The following is a 14963-nucleotide window of genomic DNA, read 5'->3' as shown; positions in this document are numbered from 1 at the left end:
ACAAACGGAACTGCTGTGTGACTTCCCTCTCCAGTTGTGGATGCGGCTGTCTGGGGCGCTACAGAAGAAGAAGAACTCTGAGCTGTCCTACCGTGAGATTGTAAAGAACAGCTCCAATGATGAGACCATTGCTGCGAAACAGGTAACACGGGACAGCCAGCTAGCTGGTCAGGAGCAGCTGCTTGGCAGGGCCTGTATGCCCTGGCAGGAGGGAGGGGTCGCCTCGGATGCCCCTTGTTGGTCTCCTTGGCAGGGTGGGCAGCCCTTTGACTCATGAATGTGGCCTGGAGTAAACGTGCTCCTTTCTGGGTCTTTCAGGGCTGCAGGGAAAGTTATCTAAAGTGTGTAGAAGGACATGGAAGAGCAGGAAATTTTAAATACAGATCTGGGTCAGGCAGGAGGTTCCCAGGTGGCTGGTGTGGGCTCAGTTCCATACTCGATGGGATCCGATTCTGGAGAAGGGAGGGTTGGCCTTGGCCTGGACCCTAAGGAATCCCCATTGATGGGACAGAAGCCCACCCACCTACAGCCTCTCTCCCTGACCGGGTGGGTGTCAGTCTACAGTTGCATCAAACGAGGTCTTGTGGGGTGGGGTGGGGATCTGACAGATTGAAAAGGACCTGCTCCGCACCATGCCCAGCAATGCCTGCTTTGCCAACGTGACCAGCATCGGGGTGCCCCGTCTGCGCCGAGTTCTCCGAGCACTGGCCTGGCTCTACCCAGAGATTGGCTACTGCCAGGGCACGGGCATGGTGAGCAGCCTGGGAGGCGTCCAGGGTCTTCTCCGGGCCTCCTGTGGTGGATGTCCTCCCTAGAGGTGCTGTAAGGATGGGAGGCAGGGATTGACCTGGGAGTCCCCAAGGAGGGCCACGGGAACGTGTTTCTTTTCCCAGGGGCCCTCTCAACCAGCCTGGAAAGGTAGTGTCCCCAAGAGCCTTTCCTGAGCAGCCACTCTGGAATGAGGCAGCCTTTCTGACTCACATGAGTACTTAGGTAGAACCCTCACGTCCCCTCTCTCTAGGTGGCTGCCTGCCTCCTGCTCTTCCTGGAGGAGGAGGATGCCTTCTGGATGATGTGTGCCATCATCGAGGACCTGCTGCCTGCTTCCTACTTCAGCACGACCCTGCTGGGTGTCCAGACTGACCAGCGGGTCCTGCGCCACCTGATCGTTCAGTACCTGCCTCGCTTGGACAAACTGTTGCAGGAACATGACATTGGTGAGACCTGGCTGCCTCCTTCCCCCAAGGTCCAGGGGTCCCAAGGTGGTGAGCTCTGAGGTTTCGAGGCAGCAGAGGGCTGATGGCCAGGCTGTAGGCAGAGGCTCATGTGGTTTGTGTTGCTCTTGTCTTCTGTATTCTGACCCCTTCCCTTCCTCTCCCCTCTGCTGCTCTTTGGGAGCTGGCTGGCTCCTGCCAGGATGTTCTCTGTAGGCCACAGCCTGGTCCCAGCCACTGTGGCTTTGGTGTCTGTTGGCAGAGCTGTCCCTGATCACACTGCACTGGTTCCTGACCGCCTTCGCCAGCGTGGTTCACATCAGACTCCTGCTGCGCATCTGGGACCTGTTTTTCTACGAGGGCTCCCTGGTGTTGTTCCAGATGACCCTGGGCATGCTGCGCCTCAAGGTGCTCGCAGTCTCCTACCCACTGATCTGGGCCACCTAGCTTCCAGACTGAGAACAGGAGAGCTTGTACCAATACAGCAGCCCTGGGAGACACTGTGATAGTCCAGACTTCATCACAGTGTTGCCTGAGAGAAGCCCTGAGTGGGGGTGTGCTCGGGGATGGACCTTCCCGGGTCTGCTGAAGGGCATGGGTTTCAGGGTGCCAGGGCCATGCTGCCTTACTCTCCCACCCCACCCCAGGAGGAAGAGCTGATACAGTCAGAGAACTCAGCCTCCATCTTCAACACGCTGTCAGACATCCCAGCACAGATGGAAGATGCGGAGCTGCTGCTGGGGGAGGCCATGCGGCTGGCTGGCTCCCTCACCGACGTGGCCGTGGAGACCCAGCGCCGCAAGCACCTGGCCTACCTCATCGCAGACCGAGGCCAGACCATGGGCACGAGTGCCACCACCAACCTCTCTCAGGTGGGCTGCGTGGGAGGCTCTGTCTTGGCTAAATCATGGAGTTCCCAAGGAAGCCCAGAGTGAAGGGCTGTAGGAAACAGACCGCCCCTTCCATGCTGAGCCACTCACTCTCCATCCCACCCAGCTCTGCACATGCCTGCAGTGGCCCAGTCAGACAAGCAGGCGGCCACTAGGGGGTGACCTAGGCGTCCTCGGTGACATGCATTCCCGGACTCGCTAGTGAGGGGGACATTGCCCTTGCCTGAGCTGAAGACACGATTTGAGGCATCAGAAATGTCCGGGCACTGAGACACACAAGTCAGTGTCTCCCTTTCCTGAGTGGTTACTTCGGCCACGGCTGAGCGGCTTTCCTCTCCACAGGTTGTGCGCCGCAGGACCCAGCGGAGGAAGTCTGGCATCACCTCCCTGCTCTTTGGTGAGCACCAGTGTGGGTCTGTGTGGGCTCTTCTAGAGGTCGGGCAGGGCTGCTCACTGTTCCTGTGTGCCTCCTAGGGGAGGACGACCTGGAGGCTCTCAAGGCCAAGAACATCAAGCAGACGGAACTGGTTGCTGACCTCCGTGAAGCCATTTTGCGTGTGGCTCGCCACTTCCAATGCACAGACCCCAAGAACTGTAGTGTGGTGAGTGGCAGGCTCCCGGACTCAGTTTGGGGCTCCCCTTCCCCAGCCCATTCTTGGTACTGAGGCTTCCTCCTCCATGGTGGGCCTTTCCTTTCCGGCAGGAGCTGACCCCAGACTACAGCATGGAGAGCCACCAGCGGGACCACGAGAACTACGTGGCATGCTTACGTAGCCACCGGCGCCGGGCCAAGGCTCTGCTGGACTTTGAGCGGCATGATGATGATGAGCTAGGCTTCCGAAAAAATGACATCATCACGGTATGTGGGGCCTGGCGCGCATGCTTCCTGGGGCCTGCTCCCCACCTTCCCTGCCGAGAGCGGATGCTGCTGAGCATGCTTGGTGTCAGCCTGGCAGGTGCTGAGGACCTGAGGTAGTTTGTGTAGGCCCTGAGCCCTGTCCTGTTTTCTGCTGCAGATTATTTCTCAGAAGGATGAGCACTGCTGGGTGGGTGAGCTGAACGGCCTGAGAGGTGAGGACTTCTGTCGGCTGCGGGGCTGGCAGGGGAGAGGAACCTTTGCTGTACCAGTCCTTCCTCCGCCCTGGCCTCGGAAGGAGCTGGGCTTTCTTCCCCTTGGTCTTCTTGGCATGCTTGGCCTACTTCAAGGGTCTGGGTGGTCTGGGGAGCCCTTTGCTCTCGAACCTTGGATAGGAGGGCTGGGATGGCCGCTGGTGCTCTTCACGTGGCTGCTTCCTCCCACAGGCTGGTTTCCAGCCAAGTTTGTGGAGGTCCTGGATGAACGGAGCAAAGAGGTGAGAGTGTGGAGCTACACCCTGTAGCTGTGTGGGAGCATCCTCCTACCAGGTCCATGTCCCAGGTCCCTGGCTTAGGGGAGCTGCCAGGAGGACAGGAGAGGGTGGCTGGCTGCAGGTGTCAGGCCAGGGCTTCTCAAACCTCCTCTCCACCAGTACTCCATTGCGGGGGACGACTCTGTGACAGAAGGCGTCACAGACCTCGTGCGAGGGACCCTCTGCCCAGCCCTCAAGGCCCTATTTGAACATGGACTGAAGAAGCCATCCTTGCTTGGAGGGGCCTGCCATCCCTGGCTGTTTATTGAGGAGGTAATCGCTGCTGGCAACAAGGCCTTCTGGGTCCCAGCCCTAGGTGCCCTGGTGCTCACCTCAGTCCTGCCCTGGGTTCTTGGAGGTGGTGGGAAGGAGCTTGCAGGGTGGTGGCCTGTGCTCACCGTCACTGCCCTCACACTCACACTGTGTCTTGTCCACCACAGGCCGCGGGCCGGGAAGTCGAGAGAGACTTTGGTTCTGTGTACTCCCGCCTGGTGCTCTGTAAGACATACAGGTACATAGGTAGTGCCTGTGCCACCTGCCAGTGCCACCTGCCAGTGCCCAGCATGGCAGCCAGTGATGGCACTCTTGTTCTTGCAGGTTAGATGAAGATGGCAAAGTCCTGACCCCCGAAGAGTTGCTGTACCGGGTAAGTTAGCACTTGCCAGTATTCTTGAGACCTCTCTGGCCAGCCGCTGGGCACTGAGTGACATTGTGCCCTTCTCAGGCTGTGCAGTCTGTGAATGTGACCCATGATGCGGCACACGCACAAATGGACGTCAAACTCCGCTCCCTTATCTGTGTGGGGCTTAAGTAAGTATAGAGAAGGAGAGGCCTTCAAAGAGTACCCCACGGGGCAGAGCCGGGGCTCGGGGGAGGTCCTCAGGAATTCTGGACCCATTGGAGGCCTCACCTTCTTGTGGAGGGTGCTCGGGAGCTCCTGGGAAGGGGCTGCAGGTTGAGGTCCTCCGGCCCCATCCTCTTTTTGTCTTGTTCCCAGTGAACAGGTACTACACCTGTGGCTGGAGGTACTCTGCTCCAGCCTGCCCACTGTGGAGAAGTGGTACCAGCCCTGGTCCTTCCTGCGCAGTCCTGGCTGGGTCCAGATCAAGTGTGAGCTCCGGTAGGTGAGTGGGCAGCTCTGCAGGGCCTGGAACTTGGTGGTATTAGAGGCTGGTGGGTTGGCAGGACAGCCCAGAATGACCAGAGACTGTTCCTTGGTCCCTAGTGTCCTCTGCTGCTTTGCCTTCAGCCTCTCCCAGGACTGGGAGCTTCCCGCTAAGAGAGAGGTGCGTATGTGGCTTGGTGGGTTCCTGGCATTGCCTTTGCCAGGAGGGCTGTGGTGCAGTCTGGGCTGAAGAAGTGACCTGTGTGGTTCCAGGGTGGTCCCTGCCCGTGACTGGGGCTGTTCTGTGCACAGGAGGAGAAGCAGCCACTGAAGGAGGGTGTTCAGGACATGCTGGTGAAGCACCACCTTTTCAGCTGGGACATAGATGGATGACACTCCTAGCTGCTCGGTGGCTCCCAGGCCTACCCCAGTCATGGTTGCCTGGCAGGCCCCTCCCTTCAGTAGAAAGAGAGCAGAGCCCTGGCCAGCCTCAGGCCTCCCTCCCCAAGCTAGGAGGTTCAGGGAAGGAAACGCTCCAGAGCCTGTCCAGGCCTCCCCACCCCATGCTCGCACAGTGGCAAAAGCAGATCCTGGTGGCCAGCTCAGCCTCTCTCCTTAATGTGTTCCTGGGGAGTGTCTTTCCAAGGTCCTGAAGGAAGCCCTGGTTTATTAACCAAAAACCTTGTGAAGAAGTGGAGAGCCACACCTAATGCTGGTCTCTGCTCAGGAAGTGGGTAGGCTAATGGCAGATAAAGGCCTCTTGACTTTGATTGTAAATAAAACTCATTTTGTGATAGAGTGCCTCCCATCTTTTGTTTAGCCAGGCCTGAGTTCTATCATGGCTACCCCATCAGAAACCACTTGAAATGGTCTGGCTCTGGGCCCTTGCTGAACATGTGTACCAAGTCCACCTGATGGAATTAGGGCCACAGTTGTGACCTCTAGATGCTGTCATGGAATAGGCCCAGGACCCCAGCCACACCTCTCAGCCCTGATGGATCAAATACAAGACTGGCAAGTCAGTGTTTTCGATTTTATTCTAAAAAGTTCACACAGCTTCCCCACCTCTGTCCCAGCACTGGTTTTGATGGCTCTGTCCCTACTTCATATTGAATCAGGACAGAACAGGCTGGTGTTGGGCAGAAGGTACCTCTTAGCCCCCAGCAGGTATAGCCAGGACCCACCCACCCTCACCACCATCCCAAGGCCAGGGTGGCTGCAGTGAGGAGATGGGATGGAATGTGGATGGGTGGAGAACTCCTGGAGAACCAGGAAGTGCCTCTGCCCTTGTGGCACTGAGGAGCCAGGAAGCAGGGCAGGGTGGCGTGTAGGCAATGGCAGGTGTCTGTCTACATGTCAAATACATGTGGGGTAGGCCTAGGCCGCTGCATGCTAGGTTGGGTACTGGGCCTTGTGGCACACAGCTCCTCAGGATGACCCCGTATCAATCCCCAAGCAGCTCTCCAGGCCTTTTGCATGTGAAAGCAGGTGGAGGTAGCCACACCCATCTCCCCCCACCCCTAAAAATATATGTATATATGTAAGTTGATATATAATATAGAGGTATATACACCTATACAGATTTTTGCCACCAACCACTAAATGGTTACATTATACCAAGACTAAAATGGCAAAGTGCCACCTCTAGGGAATGGGCAAGTAGAGGCCTGGCTAGTTTCTTCCTTAAAGGGAGAGGAAGGCAGGTTGGCTCCAGGCCCACTTGGGCCAAACTCCAGCCAGATGTGCACCTCTGACCTCAGAAAAGGAGGTCGAATTGAACTGGGCCTGGCCAGCCTCCCAAAGCCTCAGCAGAGGTCGGGAGTTATTTCTTGACAGCTTTTCCATCCCTGCCCTGGGTGAGTCTGAGCCAGGGGTAGGGTCTCCGCTGCAGCCTCCAGGGTCTGTGATTGTCAAGGCTCACAGTCACAGGGAGCACACACTGGCTATGGTTCTGTGGCTCCCCAACTTCAGACCCTTCCCTAGCCTATGTCTGGAGTCAGAGGGCTACAAGCAGGAATCCCAGTGGAGCTGCAAGTCGTGGCCATCCAGGAAGTCTGTGGAGAAGAGGCTGGGGGCTGCAGTGCTGAGGGGAGCCAGGCTGAGCACAGGGCCGCCAGATGACAGCTCCAGCCAGTCCATGCTGTCCAGGTGGCCATCAGCCAGGTCCAGGCCCATACCACTGCTGGGCTCAGGAGCAAAGTGCAATTCAGAGGTGTCCATGGGTGATGGGGGGTGGTCCAGGATGGCAGAGCTGCTCAGCATCTGGCTGTGGAGGTCGTCAATGAGGGAGAGGGGCTCTGGCCCTTCGTGCCCACTTGTCAGCAGGGGCAGCCCCGTGCTGCTTTCCAGGAAGTCCTCCAGGCGCCCTGGGAGTGTGGGGGAGCCAGGTGGAGGAGCAGCCTGGGGGAGTTCATTGGAAGGCGAGGGTTGTGGTGTCAGCAGGGACCCACAGGCTGCTGCTGGCGGTGGTTTCTCCTTGCCTGGTAGGGATGGTGGTTCCTTGAAATATGCTGAAATCTCTGCCAACAGAGACAGTGGAAGGGGTCAGAAACCAGGTTTGAATATGCACAAGAAAATGATAGGACAATCCTTACCACAAACCAGAGAAAAACCTACTGACTACTGACTTAAATACAGGAGATAAAACCACAGAACTTATAACTTGTTGGGAGCTGAGGATGGATGGTACAGTGCTTGCCTGGTATACATGAGGTTCTTCTGGGTTCAAACCACAGACGCATGCACCGAAAAAAATAAAATAATGAAAAGACATGTCACCAAATGGGAGGTTTGATAAGGGAACTCATACACCCAGAATATATAAACTATTTGTAAAAGCAACTTCATTAAAAAAAACTGGGCAAAGGATAGGTATTTTCTCCAAAGAGCTACACATGGCTGTAGCAGTTCACGGCATCACTGGTTATTGGGGAAATGCAATGCCTTGCCCTGGGAAAATATCACTTCATACATGACAGTCTGGCCACCGTTGGGTCAGAAACTAGGTGGTGGTCAGAAGTGGAGCACAGATGAACACGCATGAGGTTTCCAACACCAGAAGTGTTGGTGGGGAAGTGGGGTCACTGGGCCAGAGTGCACGACAAGGAAAGGTGAACTAGCTCACAGCAGCTTTGAAAGCAGAATGAGCTGGTTCCTCAAAAAAAAACCCGGGATGATCTAGCAATCTGACTTGTGGGTGTGTACGCAAAAGAATATGGCAGCAGCAGCCACACACAGTTCAAGTGATGGACAAGTGGATGACCCTTGAGGACATGCTAGGTAAATAAACCATTCACAGGCAGACTGAAACCATGAGTCCACATACAGACAGGCACGGTCAGACAGGGTGGGGGCTGTGGGGGTGTTCATCTAAGGGTGTGAGGTAGGCACTGATGGCTGTGCAACACCGATGATGTACTGATGCGACTGAATTGTTAAGTTTGGTTACATGTGACACAATAAAACTTTGTACAAATCCTCCAACTAGCTGTTCACTGCTTCCCAGGTGCCAGCACCTGCCTCTTTCCTGCATCCTGGGGTGTCCTTTGGGGGACAGGCAGCAGCACTCCAGCTGCTCTTCCTCTGCCGTCCCTTAAACACCAGATTGCAATCAGTGGTTGCAACTCCTTCACTAATCCTCCCCCGTCCTGATGGGGTTTGTTCTGGACGCTCAACAAACCTGTTGAGGCCTGGGGCTCTCCTGAACTCCAGTCCACCTGCGCTGGTCAGAAAGGCCACTCAGCTCCGTGGCAGACTCAGCACCAGGTGTCCCCTCAGCCTAAGAACTGAGCATCAGGCGCACCCTCTGGCTGCACTTGTCTAGTTCAGTGCAGTCACCGTGCCGGTTGTCCTACGTAACCGCAGTCACTACACCAGGGAGCCTTGCATCAGACCTGTCCGCTCTAGGCTGGGTACTCTGCCACCTGGGGCCAGGCCCCTCGTGATCTGGCCGTGACCTCACGCTCTTCTGCCCTCTTCCCTTACTCCACAGCCCCCAAGATGGTACCCTCCAGGGCCTACCCTGGAACCCTGAATTCCTAGCTCTTCCCCTTGTCACAGTGCTACTGTCCAGGTATTTGGACGACTCTCCGCACACTCTGTGGAGTCCATGTTCCAAGGACTACATGTCACAGGACTGTGCCTGCCTGGGCCTTCAGATGATGTCACAGGCCTGCTGCTCTGTGACTAGAGGTACGGAAGGCAGCTGGGGATGGGGTTTACCTCCACTCTGAATAAGAATATCGAACAGATCGTCCATCTGCTGACTGGAGGACCCATTTTCCTGTGGGAAAGAAACAAGAGAACGTGAAAATCCAGATACCATCTAAGCTTAGGCTGGGCAGCCTAGCTTGCGCTTCTGCCTTTTCCTGGGTGTTCCTTATGCTCATCCCCCCTCATGTGGGGCTGAGGCCTTGCCTAAAGCTAGGCCTACCGCCTTATAATATTTACTGTACATATGTGAGCGTCTGTGCGCGCCCTAACGTGTCGGGACAACCTGCAGGAGTCAGTTCTCCCTTCCATGTGGTTCCCGAGGCTCACACTGCTTGTCAGGGGAGTGCCTTCATCTGCTGAGACATCTCGCCAGCTCCCAGCATCCTCACCTGCTGCTTCGGCTGCTGACTCACAGTCTCCTCATACCCGGGCGGCTCCTTCTTCAGCAGAGATGTGGGGGCTGCAAACGAGGGCTGAGGCGGGTGCTCCAGGTCCATCTGCGCAGGCGGGCCAGGGGCTGGAGAACCAGGCTGGGACAGGGGCTGAAGGGAGAACAGTTGTTGGTAGGGGTAGGGGCAAGGCTCCAAATGTGCCGGGGTGGGGAAGGGCCTCCCTCACTGCCCACAGGGAGTCAGCTAATGAACTTTGGGAGCTTTCGTGGAAGCCACTAAGGAAGAAGAGACACAGAATGGGGTAAGCATGAGGCTGTGAGGGTGGCAGAACACCTGGCCTCGAGAGGGCCACCCTAGGGAGCGGGATCCCGAGTCTAAGGCTACAGCCTCCATAGGACAGGGTTCACTCTCCACCCATCCATGACCCACCCCAGCCCCTGCCAGTCAGCTACCTGCCGGGGGCTCCCAGTGGGCAGGCCAGGGCCATCTGCGCTCTTATTGGTCACAGTGAGGATGAGGTGAGTCCCTGTAGAGTCAGTGACCAGAGTAGGAGGGGTGACCCTCTTGAGGAAGCTGGTGCCCTGTGGGCCCAAGAGCTGGGAGGCAGGGGCCAGATCTGGTTCAGGTGGCCCGGCTTCCTGCTTCACCACCACAGGCTGGGGCCCTGGGGCTGGGGCCGGAGCATCTCCATGATTGGTAGTGGGAACCACCAGGCCAGGGCCAAAGGCACAACCGGAGCCCTGGGGCTGGCCGCCCAGCTGGCAGCTGGAGAAGCTACTTTCCCGCTTCACAGGGCTGCTGGCTGGGGCCGGCTGCTGGGCCCGCTGCTGCTGCTCCAGCTGCAGCCGCAGCAGCTCAACCAGCTGCTGCTTCTGCTGGAGCATTCGGGTCAGCTCCTCAATCTGCTTGTCCTTCTCCTGCAGCATCTGGTCCTTGTCCAGCCCCTCCAGCTCAGCCTGTGCACCAGGGCACAGGCAGCAGGACGCAGCCCGGGCGCCCTCCTCCTTCACGAGGATCTGCAGTGGAGAGGCCTGCAGGGTGAGCTGCGTCAGCGGCGACGTCACCATTTCACCGAAGGCATCCCCCGGTGTGGAATTCTCATCCCCCGTGCTGAGCAGTGACCGCTCTGAGGGGGTGGGAGACACAGGGGGTGTGGAGCCCGTGCTGCCAAACTTCACCATGCCGTTGCTGGTCACCGTGGCCACCACCATCTCAGCCGGTGCCAGGCCTGCGGTTACAAGAGCTGGCGCTGTGCCCAGCCGGGCCGCAGGGAAGGCGACCACTACCTCACCGGCCTTGGACAGGAGAGAGGTGGCAGCAGGGGCCTTGGAGGCTCCTGGAGCTGGGCTGACTTGGTCTTGGTAGGCACGCAGACGCTCAATCAGCTCCGTCTTGGTGCCCGAGACGGGCAGTGACCGCAACTTCAGCTCCTGCTTCAGCTCTGCCACCTGCAGGGGTTGAGAGTTAAAGCAGCCTGGGGGCTGGACAAGGAGGACAGGCTGTGGAAGGTCAGTCAGTCCTTCATCTGGGTCCCACTGGCCATTCCAGATGACTTCTGAGTCCTCTCAACAGACCCTGCAAGTCCCTCCCCTGAGTACACTTCCCTAGCCCCACATGGTGCCTGGAGCTCCACGACTTCATTGGCTACACCGGACGAGGAAAGCTCACAGACTACTACAACCTTGAGCTCCTAAAGCTACTGAGCAGAAAGGACAGGGCTTGAGTCCAGCTGGAGTCCATCGACCCCCATGAACGTCGTCTTGCAGGATCCAGGCAGACACAGGAGGACAAGTGTCTAGTAGACCTGGCCTATCCCACCTTGTGATCGGGGGCTGAGAACACAGGCTGGGCCAGCCTGAGCCCCTGGCACTGACTGGCAGAGTGGAGGCTGGTGAAGCTGACAGGCATGCCTGCTGCCTGCTCTCCTCCCAGAGGGAACAACCCCCTGCTGCTACTCAGTACACCACACAATAATGGAGAGTAAGATCCCCCACCCCAGCCCCCCACATACCCGAGGCCAGAACCAGAGGCCAGAGAGGCCTTATGGCAGGCTCTAAGGGGCTCCTGTCATGGCAGACCAGATCTGGAACCTCCTCTGCCTTTCATCTTGTGGTCATGGGGCATCACCATCTCTGCCTAAAATCCGCCCCTTATTCTTCACGGGAGAGGCCCAGACTTGGGTAAGACAGGGTCAGCCACCTACCTTCATGTCATCCAGGTTGGCCGGCAGGGCTCCTGGTTTGCCGGCCAGTGCGGTGCTGTTCTGGCGTGCCAGCCCATTGAGCCCTGGGGTGCCCGAGCTGGAGCTGCTGCTGCTGGAGAGGCTGCGTGACGGGGCGGGGGCACCGCCTCCTGGAGTCTCTCCTGCTGGCCTGGGGCAAGACAGACAAGCAGCTCAGTACCTCCCTGGTCTCTGCAGGCCGGGCCCTCTGCAGAACCTCCGGGACTTGTGCTCTTACTTGGGAGGGGCGGGCAGGATGGCCTGGTAGTTGTAGTGCTGCTGCTGTTGCTGTTGCTGCTGCTGCTGCTGCTGCTGGTTGAGGATCTGTAGCTGCAGGAAGAGCTGCTGCTGCTGCAGGATCTTGGCGTAGGAGGAGTCCATGGCGGGCGCCCCCTTGTCCTGCTTCTGGTCCGGGGGGATGTACTGGTGGTACTTGAGCTTCTTCACCTTCGGCTTCAGCTCCTTGGCCTTCTTGCTGCGCTGTGACTTTTCACTGGCGGACTTGGGTTGGCTTTGCTGAGGGGACATCAGACAGTGCATTGGGGGCCACCCCGAGGAGGCACAGCCTCACCCCATGCCCAGCATCTTCTGAGGAGGCACCCCTACTCTGTGAGACTGTCCCTGTCCTAACAGACACGGCAAGCTGGAGGAAAGACCAAAGATGGGCCGGTACAGGTGATACCAGGACCCCGAAACACACCAACTACAGCTGAGCTGTGCAGCATGGCCATGCTCCAAAAGCGCCACACCAGCCTCGCGGAGTCCCACTAGGAAGAAGCAACTTGGAAACAAGTTCAGAAGGCACTTGCCCAAGGCTGCACCTGTGACCTTGTTCTAATCCAGCCCAGAATGCCACAATCTTCTCTTTGTGCCCCACAGGCTCCCAGCTGGCACAACTTTAGAGCCTGGATGGTCAGAGGACTCAGGCCAACCAAGAAAGGTCAGGGGGCAATGCTCAAAATGCCTGCCCTGGAGCAGGTGGAGGTAGATGGAGGCAAGTCATCAGGGGAGTGACAAAGAGGACAATGGGAGCCTAAATTCCCAAGCTGAGCTGACAAAGGTGACGGCAGAGGAGACGCAGAGATGGGGAGTCCTGACTGGGGGGCACTGATAACCAAAACAAGGTCTGGGCTGAGGCGGCCTGTAGAGAGCCGTGCACGGCCGTGCCCCAAAGATGGCACAGCGTCTGGCTTCTGCCTTCCCGATGGCAGGTGCTCCTTATTTGGCTAAGGCTAGGATCTGGCTTGCTTCTGCACACCTGGACCTAATCTGGCTTGCTTGCATATGTCTGACCCAGCGGCATTGTCCACGTGGCACCACGGGGTTGATTTGCCCAGTGGCTATAAAGGGCGTGGGCTGACTTTCCCAGTGAGTGATTGTGAGAGTGACTGGGAGAGTGACTGTGAGGGTGACTGTGAGAGTGAGAGAGGAGAGTGAGAGAGAGAGAGAAGAAGAAAATGACTTTCCCCGGGGTCAGAAGATTGTTCAAGGTTCCTGAATAAACTGCTTAGAGAAGAGTCTGGCGTCGCGTCATCCTTGCTGGTCGAGGCGGACGCGACAGCGGCCCACTGGAGGAGGACAACACGGACATGTGGCAGTGAGGGGCCAGGAAGAGGTCCTGGTTTTGTCAGTGTGTCTGAGGAGGCCACGGAGGCAGCAGAACACTGAGCGGACGGCCATGGGCACCCGGACTGCAGAAGGAAGAGGTGGCGAAGGGCAGCCTCACCCCAAAGGGGAGTCAGGGAAGATGTAAGGAAGGAAAGTCAGGGGTAGGCCGGGATCTCAGAGGCAGGTGCTGCAGGAGTCGGGGAGGTGGGAAGCCAGGACTGGGAGGGATGGTGCTCAATCTACTGCTGGCACCAGGGATCCAAACCACAAGTCACTAAGGAATGCCTCGGCGCAGAGAGACTGCTCTGTCAAAGGTGTGCTCAGAGGGTTAAGGAGGAGCTGGGGACATCTGTGACATCCATGGGCTGTAAAGAGGACAATGCAGGTCTCAGGGCAGTGCCCACTGAAGAGGCCTGTGCCAGGGAGCATCAAGGAACACCACAGACAGACAGGAGGCCTCTAGCCAACCGAGCACTCAGTGAATACCGGAAGAAGAGAATCTGGACAGTTCCTGGGTTGCGAGCTGTCATCCACTCCCACACTTGGGCTTTATAAAGGACAAGGCTGTGGGCGGCCAGGGGTTGCCATGTAGGCGTAGGGTGTAGGAGGGAGCCAAGAAAATGAGAGAGGTCGCAGAAAGGACCGGCGGAACTACTGGGGCGCTGTAGGTGGCTCTGCAGGGCACACGGGCTGACACTGACCTCTGTGCAGCCGATAACTCCAAGCCCCTGTGCACACAAGGCCAGTAAGCCCAACGCTGTGTCTCCCATAACCCCTCCTCCCCAGGGGCTTCATGGGAGGGTGAGAACAAGCAGCAGGCTACAGGGCCAGTGGCATGACCCCAGGCACACCCTGCTCAGCTCAGTCGCCTGAGGCACAGCACCCTCACTGTTTCAGGAGGCAGAAGATGGAGCCCTCCCTCGGCACGGATGCCTGGCTCACTGTGCTTGCCCTGGGCTGAATGTGGTGCCCCTGCTGAGACTCACCTTAGAGCTGAACTCCCCACTATGAGGTATGATGAGGATGGTGGATTAGACTGTATGTAGAGGGGGCCTTCAGTGACTAGGAATCCATAAGGTCATCATAGGATGGAGCCCCGTGACTGAATTCTGGACACCGAACCCCACTACCAAGGACTAAGCCAAGAAAAAAAAATCCCTTTAAAGAAAAAAATTACAGCCGGGTGGTGGTGGTGCACACCTTTAATCCCAGCACTCGGGAGGCAGAGACAGGCAGATCTCTGTGAGTTCGAGGCCAGCCTGGTCTACAGAGCTAGATTCAGGACAACCAAGGTGACACAGAGAAATCTTGTCTCAAAAAAAAAAAAGAACAAAACCAAAACCAAATGACATTTTAATTGTGTGCGTGTGAAGGTCAGAAGACAACTTGTGGAAGCCCGCACTTTCCTCTTCCACCATGTGAGTGGGCCAGGGGGATCAAACGCAGGATGTCGGGCTTGGTGACAAGCGTCTTTACCAAGTGAGCCACCTCCCTGGCCCAAGCCTCTTTATGTCCAGCCCGTGGTAGCATATCACCAGCAACAAAAACAGGGTAAGAGAGTGTTCAACGGGCTATGACAGTACAGAGATCAGAAGAAATCCCTGATCGCCTCAGGTCAGGTCCTGGACCACTGAAGACGCGCACCCCCACCCCATGCAGTTGTTCCCACGGCTAGAATGACATCAGAGCAGGACTTGCAAACACAGGGAAGGGCGGAAGTACCTTAATGAGTGTGGGGGCAGGCTTGGCAGTGGGGACGGTGGTTCCATTGGTGAGGCTGGGGGGCGGCAGAGGAGGGGGCGGCAGAGGATGCTGCTCTGCCAGGAAAAGCGTCTCTCCAGGATCCGGACCCACTGGGAGTTGAGAAAGAACCTGGGAGGAAAGGGAGGAGTGAGGACCCCGGCACCCCCAAATGCAGTGTATTTAACCTGCC

The 14963-nt window shown here is 57.5% G+C and overlaps 2 protein-coding genes across 5 annotated transcripts in view; one reads left to right on the top strand and one right to left on the bottom strand.

Moving 5' to 3' along the window:
- Window positions 1-5393, top strand: part of Sgsm3 (small G protein signaling modulator 3) — a 32174-nt gene extending 26781 nt beyond the window's left edge. The window contains exons 6-22 of one of the 4 annotated variants that reach the window (XR_009375584.1): window positions 35-142; window positions 609-752; window positions 1022-1217; window positions 1477-1622; window positions 1862-2086; window positions 2447-2501; window positions 2579-2706; window positions 2808-2963; window positions 3121-3175; window positions 3407-3456; window positions 3613-3765; window positions 3933-4003; window positions 4090-4138; window positions 4217-4302; window positions 4490-4616; window positions 4718-4778; window positions 4910-4961. Coding sequence is in view for 2 of the 4 variants with exons in the window: in XM_059248041.1 (XP_059104024.1) it covers window positions 35-142; window positions 609-752; window positions 1022-1217; window positions 1477-1622; window positions 1862-2086; window positions 2447-2501; window positions 2579-2706; window positions 2808-2963; window positions 3121-3175; window positions 3407-3456; window positions 3613-3765; window positions 3933-4003; window positions 4090-4138; window positions 4217-4302; window positions 4490-4612; window positions 4718-4778; window positions 4910-4990 (1887 nt within the window). In the remaining 2 variants the exon portion in view is untranslated. Of the gene's footprint in view, window positions 1-34; window positions 143-608; window positions 753-1021; window positions 1218-1476; window positions 1623-1861; window positions 2087-2446; window positions 2502-2578; window positions 2707-2807; window positions 2964-3120; window positions 3176-3406; window positions 3457-3612; window positions 3766-3932; window positions 4004-4089; window positions 4139-4216; window positions 4303-4489; window positions 4617-4717; window positions 4779-4870 lie in introns of all 4 variants that reach the window. The other 3 variants (XR_009375585.1, XM_059248041.1, XM_059248042.1) reach the window with 3 other exon arrangements.
- Window positions 5394-6448: 1055 nt separating this feature from the next.
- The window catches only part of Mrtfa (myocardin related transcription factor A), a 181735-nt gene continuing 173220 nt past the window's right edge, over window positions 6449-14963 (bottom strand). The window contains exons 9-15 of the mRNA XM_059248003.1: window positions 14753-14902; window positions 11661-11938; window positions 11405-11573; window positions 9654-10649; window positions 9199-9351; window positions 8819-8879; window positions 6449-7116 (exon numbers count right to left, since the gene is read on the bottom strand). Coding sequence (XP_059103986.1) covers window positions 6602-7116; window positions 8819-8879; window positions 9199-9351; window positions 9654-10649; window positions 11405-11573; window positions 11661-11938; window positions 14753-14902 — 2322 coding nt within the window. The 3' untranslated portion in view covers window positions 6449-6601. The remainder of the gene's footprint in view (window positions 7117-8818; window positions 8880-9198; window positions 9352-9653; window positions 10650-11404; window positions 11574-11660; window positions 11939-14752; window positions 14903-14963) is intronic.

This window comes from Peromyscus eremicus, chromosome 20 (assembly GCF_949786415.1).
Source record: "Peromyscus eremicus chromosome 20, PerEre_H2_v1, whole genome shotgun sequence".
Lineage (NCBI taxonomy): Eukaryota > Metazoa > Chordata > Mammalia > Rodentia > Cricetidae > Peromyscus > Peromyscus eremicus.
The sequence above is the reverse complement of the archived record's forward strand: the minus strand, read 5'-3'. Positions and strand labels throughout refer to the sequence as shown.